The 17,665-nt window shown below is 37.9% G+C and overlaps 1 protein-coding gene across 2 annotated transcripts in view; it reads left to right on the top strand.

The window, feature by feature from the left end:
- Positions 1-17,665, top strand: part of cbfa2t3 (CBFA2/RUNX1 partner transcriptional co-repressor 3) — an 81,925-nt gene that overhangs the window by 51,849 nt on the left and 12,411 nt on the right. The window contains exons 6-12 of one of the 2 annotated variants that reach the window (XM_088333828.1): positions 4,665-4,948; positions 7,933-8,018; positions 10,026-10,161; positions 10,234-10,299; positions 13,590-13,658; positions 15,158-15,211; positions 17,371-17,561. In XM_088333828.1, the coding sequence (XP_088189954.1) occupies positions 4,665-4,948; positions 7,933-8,018; positions 10,026-10,161; positions 10,234-10,299; positions 13,590-13,658; positions 15,158-15,211; positions 17,371-17,561 (886 nt within the window). Of the gene's footprint in view, positions 1-4,664; positions 4,949-7,932; positions 8,019-10,025; positions 10,300-13,589; positions 13,659-15,157; positions 15,212-17,370; positions 17,562-17,665 lie in introns of both variants that reach the window. The other variant, XM_088333827.1, reaches the window with a different exon arrangement.

Raw genomic sequence — 17,665 nt, 5'->3', positions numbered from 1 at the left:
CTTAATGAATGGCCTAAATACTATTCATATATTTATGTTTTTTTTCATTTATTTTGTCATTTAACTTGATGTGTATTCTATCGTGTGATTTGTCACAAAAACTGTTATTCAAATGAAGGGGAGAGACAAAGTGGCTGAGCTTTTCACCAATTGGTTGATTGACGAATGCGCCAAACAACTGCAATGCCTTTTTCCCCTCAACTATCAGCAAGCAAGACATTAGTAGCCGATTTGTTTGTCACTGATCAACCAATAGGTAAAAAATTCAGGCAACTGCGCTGCCTCCACATTTGGATAACATTTGTTGTGACAAAATACACTATGAAATACACGACAGAATATACAACAGAACAAACACCAAAATAAATTACATATACGGCACAATACACAACGAAACAGGCGACAAAATGAATGACAAAATACATGCAAAAATAATTGACAAAATGCACCATAAAATACACAACGCAAAACACGACGAAACACAACCAAAAATAACTGCCATATATGACAAAATAGACAGCAAAATGGAAGGCAAAATACAGTTGACGACAAAACATTTGGCAAAATGGACGACGAAATACATGAAGAAATACACGAGAATATACGTGACAAAAGATGACAAAATAGAGAAATAAATATACACCAGAAATACCAATTCCTAAATCAATAAATTGCATTTAATGTCATCTATATAGGTACTAAGGGATTTATCTGTAATAATTATGTTGCATATATTTGTTGGTAATTACACATTTATTTCTACAAATGACAGGGTTGGTCATCCATAATCTTACATCCTAAGCCGAAATAGTTGCAATCTCAAAGCCGTCCGAGGGATACTCGGATGAAAAGCCTGAGATGTTCGCTCGAACTTGTCTTAGTTTGGAACATGTGGCGTACAGATGTGCTAAAACGGTGCCGAACAACAAGCGGCTCTCGACGGGAACACAGGCTGTTGCACATGGCGGCGTCCAGGAGATGAATTTACCGTATTGTTACCGTATGTTCGCGTTTGAAGGAGCTTCGGTGTAGAAGATGTCTGATTGAAAACATGACTTGTAGTAATTTGAATTTGGACATTTATGGATGATGTTCTCGATTAAAAGTTGTAGGACGTCATTGTTCTTTGAAGCGTCATTTCTTTTTATATCCATGTAAGCTTTTTTACTGGCAATAATGTTGAAACATATTTGCGGATATATTCAAACGTACTTGTGGGCTTAATGCAATTCACATGTACCCGCTTCTGTACATTTGTTTTATTTCGAGATAGGCATGTACCAATTCTGTCATATTATTTGTGCCGATATCAGTAATGATGACTACTTAAAATTTGGGTATCAGTATTTTTCTGAAATGATGAAGTATCAAACATCCCCAGTTTTAATATAATGACGATATACACTTATTGTGCTTTTCCACTACATGGTTCCAGTTTGCCTAGCGTTTTTGGTTTCCCTTTACAAAAAGACTGTCCAGGACTAAAACTTGACGTCAAGTCACTGCCGACCACTGATTGGTTAGCAAGGTTCATCCCTGAGAGCTGCTGCAGAAACCAAGCCGCCATTGTGTGTCGGCGAATTTGTTGGATCCCTTCACCACTAGGAGCGTAGGGGCAACATTTCCTGTGGTGTGTCTTTGGCAAGGACAGCCTGGTGGCGCCCATCCCTCTCAAAGTCAAAAACTTGTATTCTACAGATAGCCTGTTGTTCGACACTAAAAGTTAGCATCATCACCTTTGTTTGTGAAAATAAACGTGACGCTAGTGTTTTTTTCCCTATATATCAATGTTTAGTATACTTCATTATGCTCGGTAATAAAGTAATGTTGAAATGATGTTCAGGTAAATAGCTTTCTTTCAAAAAAATCAAAAAATATTGACAAACGTTTTTTGTTTTCAACTAACAAGGAGGCTACATTAAGAAGATCTTTGAAGCTGTGGTCTTAATCAACAGTCACCTTTTCTAAATTTAGTTCATAATGCCCTTAATTTTCTAGAGCTTTAGTACTCGGTTTTGTGAGCTATAATCTTCCCCGGTTCTGAGATGTTTGTCTTTCATTATCACAACGTGAGTCAAAGGGTTTCTAGATTTTACTTGGTAAAGTTTGAAATAAAGTACGTAGCTAAGAATTAAAAACGAACACAACAGGAGCCGTTTTTAGTTATGTGTGATGTTGTTGTTTGGATATTTCTGACAATGTGACAGAAAACACAATATGGAACGGAGTTGTCAGTCTGTTGGCAAGCTAATGAAGAATTCCGCTTTTGTTGTCGGTGCTAATTCGCCTCCTCGTTGCGCACTTGAGGCGGCAGCTAAGAAAACACCGCCGGCTTTCATGCATGCACAATCACTTCAGCTTTCTTTGTGTATTTCATTTACCCTGAAGTGTTTTTCTATGACATACAGCGAATAATCAATGCTCCCAATTCACTCTGCAATTACTTGAACAATATAATCATCAACATCATTTTGCATTGTACTTTAATAGGTGTCCTGATGACATGTGTGAGCAACTTTTTCCTCAATAGCGACTGTGTTTTGTGCAGGGAAAAGATCAGATTGGAAATGTTTCATTTCGTAAACTAATCATTTACTTGCCTAGAGACAAACAAATTAATTTACGTGGCTTTTGTGCGTATTCTGATAACAAAGGCGACACGGGAGCGACGTTACTATGCAAATAGGCAACATTTAGGCACTTTACTTTTAACACTATATAAAGTATGATTTCATTCATGCCACTCACCAAAATCAACAAAGTACTGTCCATTTTCATAGATTTACACTATACATGGATGGGTTCAACTGTGATATCCACTGTATACCTACTGAGGATAAGCGGTGCAGATAATGGATTGATGGATGGACAACTGTGGTATCCACTTTACATAGATGGATATATCTGGCATTTGGAGCTCCATTTCTACACCCAGTTTGTTAACAGGATGTGTTTGTACATGGCTCTTCAAAAGCATATATTTACACTATATATAGATGCATACACGTGAAGCATTGTGGGATTTTTGAGGTGAGGGCAGAAAAACAAAAACGAAATTTCACTGAAACAATCCATTTGTATACACAAGGCTTTTTAGCAAGTAAGCCAGAGTTTGGTTTACCATTTGTCTCTTTACTACAAGTTTCAAAGTTTCTGGCGGCATAAAAATATCCAAGATGAGGGACTCTGCTGATACATACAAGCATTCAGATTATTCTAAGCATTGCATACATGATGATAAGTAAAGAAATGAATTTTTGTTCGGATTTGTTTTTATTCTCCTGGCTTACAATAAAGAGGTCAAGTTTGTTGTGCTATTACTAATGGATACCTGCAAAGAATATTGCTTAAGATGTGACGGTTTTTCATTATTTTGACAATTATTGTGAACTATTGTTTGATATTTTGACTAATATGCGCTGTTTACATCATTGTCACTGTCAGCCAATCATGTTGCCGTCCTTCGATTTCCACACCCTTTAGAACTGAACTGCTTTTTGTTAACTAGAAGATTAAGAAAAAGAGTGCTCAGGGGAGGACCTTTTAAACAAGTTAAAATGTTTGCATCTTGAAAGATTTTGCTTTTTGCTTCTTCTGTAATCCTTCAAGCTTGAAATTAATTGATGTCATCTATGCTTTATTTTGAGTGTCTTCTAAACCAATGTTTCTTAACTGGTGGGATCCTTTAAGAGCCTTTACATTAGCAAAAAAGGGGCACGGTCAATTACACTCCTTAACTGTAGATGGCGATAATTCCCTTCTTGTTTTTTTTTTTTCGTATTCAGTCAATTGACACTCTCCCAATAGTGTTTGAGAGGGACCACATTTTATTTCATTGTCGTTTTAGCCGATTTCATTTATCTTCCCATAATAATGAGTCCCAAGAAAGTTATTTATACGGGAAAGGAAAAGTGAAAAACCATGACAACAACAATTAAGTCGAATCAGGAAACAATTGCGAAATGCCAAATTGGTGTATGAGTGTCTGCCATTAAGGTGCTGCTGGAAGGAATTGTAAATGGTTTAAAAATGTTATATTATTAGCTTTTTACCAGTACATTAGTCTTTATTAACATAAATAAATCATTAGCTATGTTTGGCTACACGTTTTATTAATATGTTGTAATACATTGTGGCTATTTTTAAAGCAGTTTTATGGGTTCGCTTTTATGCGAGTATGTACAGCACTTTAAGTTGTTAAAGTTTTGCTGGTCATTTTGATTTTTGAAGAAATAAGAAAGGTAAATATATTTTACTAAAACTGCTTTAAACTGCACAATCCATTTATTTGATACATTTGAGAAGTGGAAAATGTCTTCATTATTTGGGTCGCAGGTTGTCGTTACAGTGGAATGGTGGGTCCTGAAGTCAGACCAGTGGAGACCCACTGTACTAAACTTCAAACTTATCACATGGGTAAACAAAAAATCATATTTCAAACATTGAAATCAGAATACTTGCAATGGAACGAAGACCTGAATCAAATTTCTGTGCACTTTTACAAGGTTATATATTGACGGAATATTGGAAATTATCTGTTTCCAATCACATTATTGCCAGCATTTAAACATACCAAGGGTATAGTTGTCTGCCTAAGAGTTTTCACACCAAAAGAAAGAAAAACCGTGACAACAACAATTAAGTTGCTCCATTTACTTTACCAGGACCAAAGACTCTTCAGAACGAGACGGTTTGCACCCCGAGCACCTTGCCAAACGTCCATGCACCATCAGCCCCAGCCAGCGCTTCAGTCCCAGTACAGGCCTCCCGGCTCACCCGCCTCCCAACGGCCTCCCGACACACCCTCCAAACGGGCTGCCCCACCCACCTAACCCTCAAATGGGCCCTCAGCACTACCGCTTGGAGGATATGGCCCTGGCACACCAGTACAGGGACCCCTACAGACACAGTGAGCACAGGGATGGCCGAGACAGACACCGACAGACGGGTAAGACACCGTTCACTGACTACTAAACTAAAGTCGAATAGGCCTGGGTAACATAACAAAAATTGTCACAAGATAAAACTTTCCTTATCAATCGATATCAATACTTATCACAATAACTCTCACATATTTTTTTCTTTCACATTTTAACTCTAAATCTTGCCCTTGAGTGAAAGTTAGATTTAGATATCTATTTGTCTCCTTAGAGAAATTCACTTCCACCGACTGTACCGGGGAGAAATAACAGACATCACATTACAAAAACAGAAGAAAGACAAACATATATGACAGTATGGGATAATATGAGTAGACTGATTGAATGGCTCAGCGAGACATCTTGTTTAGGAGGGTAATGGCTGTGGGGAAAATACTTTTCTGGAGGCGGGCCTTCCTGAATCTTACTGTTCTGTATCTGCGCCCTGATGGTATTGGGATTAAGTGTTGGTGTAGTGAGTGAGTGATATCCTGGATTATTGTGTTTGCCAGTCAGACGATGGACCTGTTATTTAAGTCTGAGAGGTTGTGTGTGGGTAGATCGATGATTTTAAGTGCAGTGTAAGTGATACGTGAGTTTGGTCCGGTTTGTGACAGAGAGCATAGTGAAAAAGCATGTAGAGCAGTACAAAACAATGGGTTGAGCAATACTTCGGTACAGGAGTAACAGAGGTAAGGTGTAACATGTAGTTTCTTGAGGTTTACGGAACTCTGACAGTGTTTATTGAATCTTTTTTTGAATGTCCCTGGTACGATGATAAAAAGTGAGTTTGAGGTGACAAAACCAGATGCTGATTTAACCAATCATTAATGTCAGCACAAGGACGGATGGTGACAAACAACTACACAGAATTTCCCAAATAAGAATAACATTAAACATAATTAAAAGTTAACAAACTTAGGTCACCAAAACACAGAAAATTGCTCACAATCAGAGGTAGAACGGCAATCCCAAAAAACCATAAGTACACAAACTAATTTTAATTTACTCTCATGACCATCTTTTGTGCATGAAGTCTTGACGAGTAAGGTTAACAATATACAGTAGATAGACAAAATAATATGTTCAGTTTGAAACAGGCTTGAATAATCAAAACAGCCATTGCTTTAAAAGTTATGGGCCAGAAAAATCGCTGCTCTGTGACAGATCGCAATGTTCCCAGCTGTACTGAATACCCTCTCAGAGGGGTAACTGCTTAGCTAGCCGTTTGTTGCTGCTTGGCCTCAACACTTACTAGTGCTTGTAGAATGTTTGCTAGCAATTATTTGGGACTGAATTGTTTTTTCCTTTTGAATATTCTAGCAGGTGATACTGATTTAAATTGTGGAATAAGTATGGTGTGTTGCCCGTTTTGGTTGGAACATGTTCTCTGCAAAGTTGGCAGTGCGCGTCTACGGTCTGTTTTTTTATCAGACTCTAAGTAGCCAAAATACTTCTGAAAAACTGAAGATAAGGGGCCTCTCCTGTCTACGACTCTTCAAGCCTGCTTTGAGTGGGTCTATCCATCTTCTCTTTATCGCTCATTTTGATCGTGTTGTAGTATTTTCGCTTTCACTCTGTGAGCCGCTCAACCACTATTCCTGAGAAATGATTGGCTTGTCCTCGTCACCTTCTTTTTCTCCTGAATATTGGTTAGGAACTTGCTTTTCTATTGCATTAAAGCCCTTATTTTCTCCGGTATTCAGGTGGTGTAATTACAGTTTGAATTAGAGACTTTTATCGAACGTTTTTATTATTCATGTTGGCAAAAAATGCTTGATGAGAATTATTGTTATCGTTCTATCACCCTGGCCGCAGCGGGACACATTTGTATGTCAAAAACAATGCCCAGTTGTCAGTCCATTGTGCTAATCCTTGTAGCTATATAAAGCATGCAGCCTTACATACTTATGTGCTGCAACTGTGGGCACTATATATGCCTTCCTATTTATTCTGTCCCCATCACACATAGCTGAGTTTTACTCTCGACAGATAGCGAACGAATACAGATGGAATGAGCTTTCAGATGGTGACATATTTGCAGTCATTGCAGATTTTGTTAACCTCTACAATCAACGAAATAATGTCTGTTATTGCAACATTTGCGTCATCAGGTTAGCTAACACAACACACATAGCTATACGAACAGCTCTTGAAAGTTTTTTGAGGTAATCAAATTGTTCATAAGATGACCAAATAAACATAAAGCTATTAAATATCAAACAAAACTCTAAACTTACAACCAAAGCCCTTTTCAGGACAGTGAAAAGAATGCGTATCAAGATACACAAGAAATAAAGAAAATAAGGTATTTTTGGCTACAGCAGGTTCTCAATACAGTACATTTAGCTAAACAACTAGCTCTTAGAAGTTGGTTGAGCAAATTAAATAATTCACAAGACGGCAAAATAATGATTACACGTCTCTTAAACATCAAATACAACTCTAAAATTGCAGGATTTTAACCAGTAAACACGAGCATTCAGCTATACTTCCTGAATATATGTGTCTTGTAAGCTAAAACTCAAGCTAAACTTAGCGAGGGTAGCAATTTGTGCGGCATTTTCATATTTCATGGCAATTCAAGCTTCCTTTCTATGGTTATCATGTTTTTAATTCTCCCTCATCACTGCCTAGCAACCTGATTTGATAAGTTCTTACAAAGCACAGACTGTGCTGAACTGATTAAAGAGAAGGGGATTGTGGGAGGTAGTTCAGCCAATAGCAGATCTGCATTTTCGAAAATGCTCTAACGCAAACCAATAGCAGACAAGAATTTTATATAACATCAACCAATAGCATACATGCATCTTAGAGAGACTACATACAGATGAACACCACAAAGTTTGAATTTTTTAAGATTTTGGGCATGTGAAATAATTTGTTGTCGTATAGTGGGGAATATACTGTAAAGAGAGCCGTATTGTGGGAGCCTACTGTACTGTATATTTGGTGTGATTTAAACTGTAGGACATACTAAACATGGTTTTCACATCACCTCTCTATGTCACAGCATTGCACGGAGCCCGTCAAGAGGAAGTTATCGACCACCGTCTCACCGATCGGGAGTGGGCCGAAGAATGGAAGCACCTCGATAATGTAGGTCCACGTGCCGACACGTCGCTTCAGGAAGGCAAACTTAGGCACATCAAGCAGACACACAAACACTCCTTTCGCACTCATGCAACCAAACAGGGCCCCAGATGGCGTTCGGGACCCAACAGAGCAGCTCCAGCTGGGCCGAACAGCTGAGACGAGAGCTGCAGTCATGGAGAGAACCGGCCAGGCCTGGACCACAGCCAAATTAGAATCACTTCACTGAAACAAATATAGCCCACTGAGACGGGCGGTAGGAGAGCGACGAACAGCGGCAGGGATTGGTGCGAGGACTAAAACAGACAAAATGCGAAAGAGGAGAGTGTAGTACGTGATGAGCTCATTTGGATGAGGGTGACGACTGCTGAAGAGGGACGTTCCCATCGTGGAGCAAAAAAGAGAGCTCAAAGAAAATCTGTCGCGCTGGCAGCAAATCGAGCAGAAGGGTGGAAGAAATCGGTTCAACCTTTTCATCTGTAGCCCAGCTGTTACATTATAGTTGTGATGCTCTTACACGTTCAAATTCACAAACTACCACATGGCCAAAAACGGAAACAAACACAAATTGTCGGTTGAGAACAGCAGACTGTGAAAGTCCGCTGGGACTTAAAAAGATTTACATATACACAGTAATATAGCAGGATCAGAAACAGTCACGAATCTGAGACTTTACTTGAGTAGAAAATCCTAAAAACAATTTTTGCATTTTAATGTGAAAAGCAAGGATTTCTATGAACAATATCAACGAATACAATACATTTTAAACAATCACAACTTTTAATGCATCCTGTCCAACAAAAATATGCTTTCTCTAGTCTACGACAAAACTAGTTGAAAATATGTTGAAAAGGACGCCAAGATTCAAGATGCATAGTTATTTAAGTTGAAAAGTGAAGAGAAATAAGCGTCTTTTGTAGGATGTTCCAAAAATGCAAAAAAATTATATATTTTTTTTTTTAAAATGACAGACTTTTTGGTGGTTGAAAAAGTAAAATTTGAAAAAATATGTTTGCAAACGTTGAAAAGTCATCAAAAATGAGTTAACACCTCCCCAAAAAGATGTTATTATTTAGCAAATAGTAAAAGTATGATTTTGGTAAAACATTAATAAGATGTCCAAAAGACACCAAGGTTCAATTCGAAAGACTCACTTAACTGGCTGAAAACGTAAAAGATCAATAACGTCTTTTGGAAGATGATTGAGACGTCAAAAAGATGCATGTTCCTTCCAAAGTACGTCTCTATTGGTCTAAAAAGTAAAAGTTAAAATCTTTTCTTTTGCAAAACAAAAATCAGATGCCAAGATTTTGTCCAAAGACATGTTTTAGGTTGAAAAGTGAAATTTTAATAATCGTCTTTTGCAGGACGTTGACAAATCGTGAAAAAGATGCCAAGATTCTGTTCAAGGAATACAAATATTTGCGAGCTATTTTTGTTTGTTCTTTTCAGCTTATTTCCAGAACTGAAGATGTTTGCAATGTTACAGTTTGGTTAGGCTAGCAATTAGACATTAAGTTTTCTTCATTAGTCATCAGACACTTAAGCTTGTGACGATTATTGAATATGAATGTGTTTAGCTGCAACATCGCTAGCTTGCGGCAACGCTACATGCTGCTTGTAAATAGCTTCCCCTGTCATTGATATCAACAGATGAAGATGAAGCGTTAGGAAACGTATTCCTAGGAACTGAAATCCCCAGCTATGTTTGATGTGGTGCAAATTATTTGCAAGTCGGAAACTTCAAAACAACTTCTTTGTGATGATGACTTGTGATTACATATGGATGTTTTTAGCTATGAGAAGAGCAAGGAAGAGGAAAATGTACTTTCTGCTTGTTGATTGCTTACACTGTCATTGACATAAGGAGATTTTAGGCAACATTTTTCTAGAAAATGAAATCTTGATTATGGTATACTTGGCCTCAAATATTGTTCCTGCATGTATCTTGCATGTTTAAAAAATGAGAGTATCCTATGTAAGATGTAATTAATGCATCTTCGTCCCCATTAGCTTCTGAACTGCATCATGGACATGGTCGAGAAGACCCGGCGTTCCCTGACTGTGCTTCGACGCTGCCAAGAAGCCGATCGGGAGGAGATGAACCATTGGATTCGGCGCTACAGCGACGTGGAAGAGATGAAAAAAGGTGGGAGCAACGGACAGCACTGCCTTCCTCCTCCTCCTCCTCCTCCTCATCACAACTCCTCCTCCAACACAGCTAGCAGCAGTGAGGCACTTGCCAAAGGAGCTTCTGCTGCAGAAAGGCAGACAAGCAGACAGACAGGTAGACGAACACACACACAAAGTGATCACTTGTAGAAAGGTAGGGCGAATTTAAGGAAGCCGGCAAGGGAACACATTTTGGTTGTTTTTGTTTTACATTTAATTTTTCGCTTTAGTTGTGTTGCAACAATCACAATCATCAAATCATATTGGAATCTGTTGGTTAACCTTTCAAAAGGTCAAATTAGGTTCACTAGACTATATATGTCCTGTTCAAATTTTTCAACATTCGATCAGTCCAGCCCTACGCATATAGCTAAAATATTTTCAGGCTATTCTATCTGTTCTATCTGTACAAATTTGTCAGGCTGTCAATCCTTTAGATCAGCTGTTTTTTCATTTGATATTGGAGACTTCCTTTGGTTTGGATGAATATTTTTCTATTTACCATCCAGTTGCTGTGTTTTAGTCTTCTTTTGTTTTTATTTATGTACACAGTAGACAGATATATACTGGACTGTCTCAGAAAATTAGAATATTGTGATAAAGTCCTTTATTTTCTGTAATGCAATTAAAAAAACAAAAATGTCATACATTCTGGATTCATTACACATCAACTGAACTATTTCAAGCCTTTTATTATTTGAATATTGCTGAATTTGGCTTACAGCTTAAGAAAACTCAAAAATCCTATCTCAAAATATTAGAATATCATGAAAAAGTATACAAGTAGGCTATTCAACTAATCACCTGAATCATCTAATTAACTCGAAACACCTTGCGAGGGTTTCCTGAGCCTTAAAAACACTCAGCTTGGTTCAGTAAACTAAATCACAAGTATGGGGAAGACTGCTGATCTGTCTGCTGTCCAGAGGACCATCATTGATACCCTCCATCAGGAGGGTAAGACACAAAAAGAAATTTCTCAAAGAGCAGGCTGTTCACAGAGTGCAGTTTCAAAGCATATCCACAAAAAGTCTGTTGGAAGGGAAAAATGTGGCCGGAAACGCTGCACAACCAAGAGAGATGACCGCAGCCTTAACAAAATTGTGAAGAAGAGCCGCTTCCAGAATTTGGGGGAGCTTCAAAGACAGTGGGCTGAAGCTGGAGTCCAGGTATCAAAAGCCACAGTTCACAGACGTGTCCGGAAAATGGGCTACAATAGCCGTATTCCCATGGTCAAGCCACTTCTGAACTCAAGACAACGGAAGAAGCGTCTGACTTGGGCTATGGAGAAGAAGCACTGGACAGTTGCAGAGTGGTCCAAAGTCCTCTTTTCAGACGAAAGCAAGTTTTGCATTTCATTTGGAAGTCAAGGCGCCAGAGTCTGGAGAAAGGCTGGAGAGGAGCAAAATCCAAGTTGCTTGAAATCCAGTGTGAAGTTCCCACAGTCAGCAATGGTTTGGGGAGCCATGTCAGCTGCTGGTGTTGGTCCACTGTGTTTCATCAAGTCCAGAGTAAATGCAACTGTGTACCAAGAGATTTTAGAGCACTACATGCTTCCATCTGCTGAAAAGCTCTATGGAGATGAGGATTTCATTTTCCAGCATGATCTGGCACCTGCCCACAGTGCCAAAACCACCAGTAACTGGTGCATTGACAATGGCATCACTGTCCTTGATTGGCCTGCTAATTCCCCTGACCTGAACCCCATTGAGAATTTGTTGGGTATAGTTAAGAAGAAGATGAAAGACACCAGACCTACAAATGCAAATGAGCTGAAGGCCGCTATCGAAGCATCCTGGGCATCAATAACACCTCAGCAATGCCACAGGCGGATTGCCTCCATGCCACGCCGGATTGATGCAGTAATCAGTGCAAAAGGATTCCCAACCAAGTACTGAGTGCATCAATGGACATTTTCAAATGTTTGATTTAGTTTTGCTGTTATAAAATTGTTTTTTTACTTGGTCTGAGGAAGTATTCTAATATTTTGAGATAGGATTTTTGAGTTTTTTTCAGCTGTAAGCCAAAATCAGCAATATTCAAATAATAAAAGGCTTGAAATAGTTCAGTTGATGTGTAATGAATCCAGAATGTATGACATTTTTGTTTTTTTAATTGCATTACAGAAAATAAAGAACTTTATCACAATATTCTAATTTTCTGAGACAGTCCAGTATATGGCGAATTTTTACATTGTAGAGCTTGTAGACTGACCAAAGTTGTAAGCGCATCAGAACAATAGGGCAGTGAAAAATAGTCCAACGACATTATATCCAAAATAAGAATAGAGAAATAGTCCAATGAAATAAGCAGCAACATATCTTCAAAAAAAGAGTAGAGAAATTTAATATGCATATACCTTCTCTTATGAGTAAGTAGGTTTTTTTAAATGGTTTCGTGTAGTTGGTGATGGCTCTAGGGTAAAAATTGTCCCTCCATCATCTTCATACTCTTTTTTTGTTTCTATAACTAAGTTCAGCAATTTTTCAAATATCTCCTCCATCTTTTGGTATCCTCTTTTCATTTTAGTCATTGCTCCTTTTATTCCACAGTCAAGTCAAGTCAAATCATGTTTATTGTATAGCTTAATCACAAAAAAATCTCAAAGGGCTGCACAGACTACAGACTACAACAGACTACACACTTTACTTACACCATCCCCCGATCTAGAGCCGACATGAGGGCAAGGAAAACTCAAAAATGAAAGGTAGTAAGAAGTACATGTACAAAGAAATTAAAAAAATATGAAAAAGTACTGACAAGTAAAACCAATTTCAAAAAGGACTGAAAAGTGTGTAAAATAAAACTTATTAAGTTATTGGTTGGTTGGATCCCTTAACCAGGGTCGTAGGGGCACCATTTCATGTGGTGTGTCTGGGGTAGGTGCAGACTGGAGGTGCCCATCCCTCTGCAGGCCACTAAATGCTTCCACCTGATCTCAACCCAGTGATGTATCTCGTATCAGGCATTTGTGCTAACCACTGCACTACGGAAAGACTCTATAAAGTATGAAATATTATAAATGGTACTGAGAAGTATGAGGGTACACAGAAGTATGAGGATACACAGAAGTACTGACAAGTATGGAAAGGTACTGAAAAGTATGAAAAATTACAAAAAAAGTACTCCATTTCTTCTGCTTTCCTCGCTTCAAACATTTTTGTTGTTAGTTGGTATTTAAGTTTGTTGGAATAAACTAAATAAAGGTAGTGAAGGATGGAAAGTCATGAAGTGTGAGAGACATCCTTTATTCAAAAAATCTGGTAATGAAGTGACGATTCAAGCTTAGAAAGGATAAACGAGAAAAAAAAGGCCATATTTTGTAAATATACCAATACACATATGATATAAAGACACAATCCTTTTCAATGTGTTTTGTTAAGCAAGGCTCTATATGTGTTTTAGAGATCCACAGAGACTTTCTACACAGACCTCCATCGGGATACCTGCCAGAGGAAATTTGGAGAAAAGCGGGTAAGAACCTAAAGAGCTCTGTTTTCAGACTTTGCGGTAAAAAAGGGTATTGTGCTTACTCCCACTAAAGCTTTGTTAACCCCTAACTACCGTAATTCCTGTACTATAAGTAGTTACTTTTTCCTATGTTTTGAATTGTGCGGCTTACACATTTTCTGCCGATTTTTCTTTCAACACTAGAGGCGCTCTATCTAATCAGACTCAAAAATAAGTAATGGGAAATCAATGCAAAGATAATTGCGCTACTTATTCCAGAGTAGAATTACCATCTGCTAAGTATTTTAAAATCCTCTGCCCAGAGGCTGTAGAATTGAAAGCCTCCTGCAAAAAATTGGCAAAACACTTTCCATCTATAAGCACTGTGAAAGGCCACTGCAGTTAAGCTGCAGTGAAAATGCAGTTACACTTGCCAGGCATGCCACAGCAGCACGGAACACTTAGAAACGGTAAAATCGTAAATCCCCTCTCAGTCCCTTTCCCTGTAACATTATACATATAACTAAGAATATGTGCATAGTTTTGACGTAAATCTGGTGCCGTTTGCTGCACAATCAGTTTTAAGGGGTGGGTCCCTTGCATAATTTCCCATGTTAGTAAAACAGCTTGAATTTGACGTTTATAATCTTATATACAGGGGTCGGCGATATGGGAAACAATATATCAAGATTTAAAAAAACAAAAGATTCCTAGTTCTGGGAGAGCTAGCATTAGTAGGTAAGCTCAGGACTTAAGCATTAACAATAAATAATTAAGTATTAACAACGGAATTGATGCGTGTGGCTAAAACAGAGCATGCCACGAAAGCAAAGCTGTTCATTAAAAAAAACAAAACTACGATCTAGATGTTATCACAATTTTTTTTAATAGTAATTAACAGCTTTTTCCTTCATGTTTAACTGGAAAAACACATCTTCTATGTAATGTTTACTTTCTGGGTAGGTTTTCGTGCATTAGCGATCAGTACATTTTTATGTTGAAATTTGCGTGATTTAGTAATAAGCAAATACACTAACATTAGCAAATAGCGGCTGAGTCCACAATGCTAATATTTTTTATTTTATTTGCGCAATTTACTATTAAGATTAGTGCTTGGACACAAGCATTAGCAGTTAGCAGCAGTTAGCGGATATGTTCACAATGCTTGCATTAGTAGTTAAGGTCCCTGACATTAGCATTAGCTGCAAGATTATTTAGCGTTAACCACTACAGCTATACTAATGGCTTAATTGAAGCTAGCAACCAAAACGATGCTACTTGGTCAAGCGGTTAGTGAAAATATGCACAAAATCTGGCCAAGGATTGGAATTGGGCAAAAAAAATGTTATGATAATCACTCATTTTCATTAAATCTTGTTCAGGTTCTTCGCAATCTAATAACGTTGTATATCCCCTCGCTAATTTTATGTAAGTCCCAGTGCTGCTGTCGGCCCCCCAAAATTTGCTGCATTTTCACCTGCAGGAAAAAAAAACCATTTTAACTGCAGTTGTTTTTCATACAGGCACTACAAGCATCCCACTTTCTCCAGCACTAAAGCACCTCCAAAGCAAGCAGGGTGAGTAGCAGACCTCAGTCACCGCATTTGTTTGTACCACCCTTCCCTTTTAATTAAAAACAGACACGGACTCTGATGGAGTTCAGGTTTAGAGTCTTGATGTGATTTCGGTACACAGAGAAAATGAACAAAAGGTTGTGCTGTGTTAAAAGACTTGGAAAATCCCAGTTGAATTACAACGTTAATATTGCTGCCCCTGTGTTTTTCATTAAGTGCTAATTGCCTTAGCATCTGCTACGTACTCCCCTTGATAAGATTTAATTAAATTTGCAAACTTATCTTTGCATACATTAGGCCTGATAATTGAGCTGGAGATAATGCTGATAATGCTTGAGGGGTTGAATGGAAAAGGAAATAGGGAGAGGATAGTGAAGGAATGAATTGGAGGACGTAACACATGCAAATGATTTTAGCATATGCATACAAACGTGCCAAACAATACGAGTCTGTGGAGTGCTCGGCTGGAGGAATAGACTAAATTACCTTTGTGGTAGGGATCAAAATGGAAAGACTTTCTGTGTGTCCCCCTTGCGCATGCGCAAATATTGATTTAATAGCTGAAAATATGTTTCCTATCAGAGAAAATCAAACTGTGATCACAGTTGCACAGGCCAGATCTATGGAATCATCAGTTAAACAAAATAAAATACCCCATATTGTCAGAAAATATACCATCTAAATCTAAATCTATACATTATATGTATAATATATAACAAATTACTCCTGAAAATTTAGATTTTTGTTAAAATTGTACAACATTTTTGATATCTTTAAAATAAATAATATAATAATATTATCTGATAGCTGGCATATCAGAAAATGTTGTACAAGTATTATTGTTCTATGAGGGAAAACTGTTAAGAATAAATATTTCTGATTGAAAGACTAGATAAAACAGTAAATAACAGTTAGAACGACCAATGGGATTTTCCATCTGGCATCTCGAAGAATTTTATAAATGATTTTTGGTCAAACCCAAATAAATTATGCATGATATTTTCTCATGTAATATTTTTCATTATTTTGTATATAAATATTTTTACATTTATATTTTTTACATAAAAAAAGAAACCCGCCTCTTTTTTTGCTGCGTCCTAAGAAAAAAGGTAGGTCCAGAATAGAATTTATTTTTAATTATATTAATTAATTAATTACCTAATTGATTAATTAATTAATTTTAAACTCACATTTTGCATATAACTCACAATAGAATTGATTAAAAAATCTTGATGTGCATCAATTAGCCGGACATTCATATCCTACAGCATACAATGTCATTCCGATTAGGGCTGCAACTAATACAATTTTTTTTCGATTAATCGATTAATTTGCAGTTTTAGACAGTTGTAAAAATAATGCACAAAACAACAGAATATATTATGTATATTTATATATACAGAGATATCTCGATTTTCATTGTTAATGGGGACCACAACGGCCTTCATTAAAGTGGACTTTCTAAATTACTGAGAAAGCGGGAGAGGGTGAGGGGAGCGGTCGGCTTGAATCTTGGCTGCCCGAAACAATCCTCAACAGTGCGGGAAGTACCAGTTGTTGTTTTTATTCGATGTATTTTTACTATACACTTGCAAATATGTAAGACACATTTTTTTTTATAAAAACGGTCTCGAACCGCCCCCTGCTGGACCAAAGTGCTACTACAAGCATGTCCCCTCATCGGAAGTCTTATTGCATTGAATTAACGTGTTGAGAGGCACATGCAATCATGTGACGAATACAAATCAATGATGGAATTTATTCCCAATGCTTTCAAATAGTCAATTTGAATTGATTTTACAATTCATTGTTGCAGCCCGAATTGCGATTAGGACTATGTCAATATATGGTCTGATACTGACGGCTGGTATGGGATTTATTTAAAACGTCAAGACAACAGAAGGACAATCAGGCAGGAAAGGGAATCCCACCATGGGCACGTGACAAAACTCTGCAGGCATCTGCTGTCCTACGTTCTGAGCCCAGATTGTGTCGGAATTTATCACCAACTGTCTGAACTACCCACTCCCTCCCCTTCCCGTTTCTGGCAGTCAACTTTTAAATCCAGGATGGAGCGCGTCTGTTTGCCGAGATACGACAAAAAAGCAGCTTAAGGAGCTTGACTAAAAGATAGGGTGGATTCCTCTTATTTCTTTCCTCAGAAGAAGCCGTGAATGAGGTGAAGCGGCAGGCGATGTCGGAGCTGCAGAAAGCCGTGTCGGACGCTGAAAGGAAAGCTCACGAGATGATCTCGGCCGAACGTTCCAAGATGGAACGAGCGCTGGCGGAAGCTAAGCGGCAAGCTTCAGAGGACGCGCTCACCGTCATCAACCAGCAGGAGGATTCTAGTGAAGTGAGTATCAACAGTTTTTATCTTGATATTTTTATAAGATTAGTAGAAAAAAAAAGATTGTGGGAGTTGAAGGAACTAGATGGAATTTTGAACTTTTTTCCTCG

The sequence above is a fragment of the Urocampus carinirostris genome, chromosome 4 (assembly GCF_059441175.1).
Source record: "Urocampus carinirostris isolate Australia breed hairy pipefish chromosome 4, RoL_Ucar_1.0, whole genome shotgun sequence".
Taxonomy (NCBI): Eukaryota; Metazoa; Chordata; class Actinopteri; order Syngnathiformes; family Syngnathidae; genus Urocampus; species Urocampus carinirostris.
The sequence above is the reverse complement of the archived record's forward strand: the minus strand, read 5'-3'. Positions and strand labels throughout refer to the sequence as shown.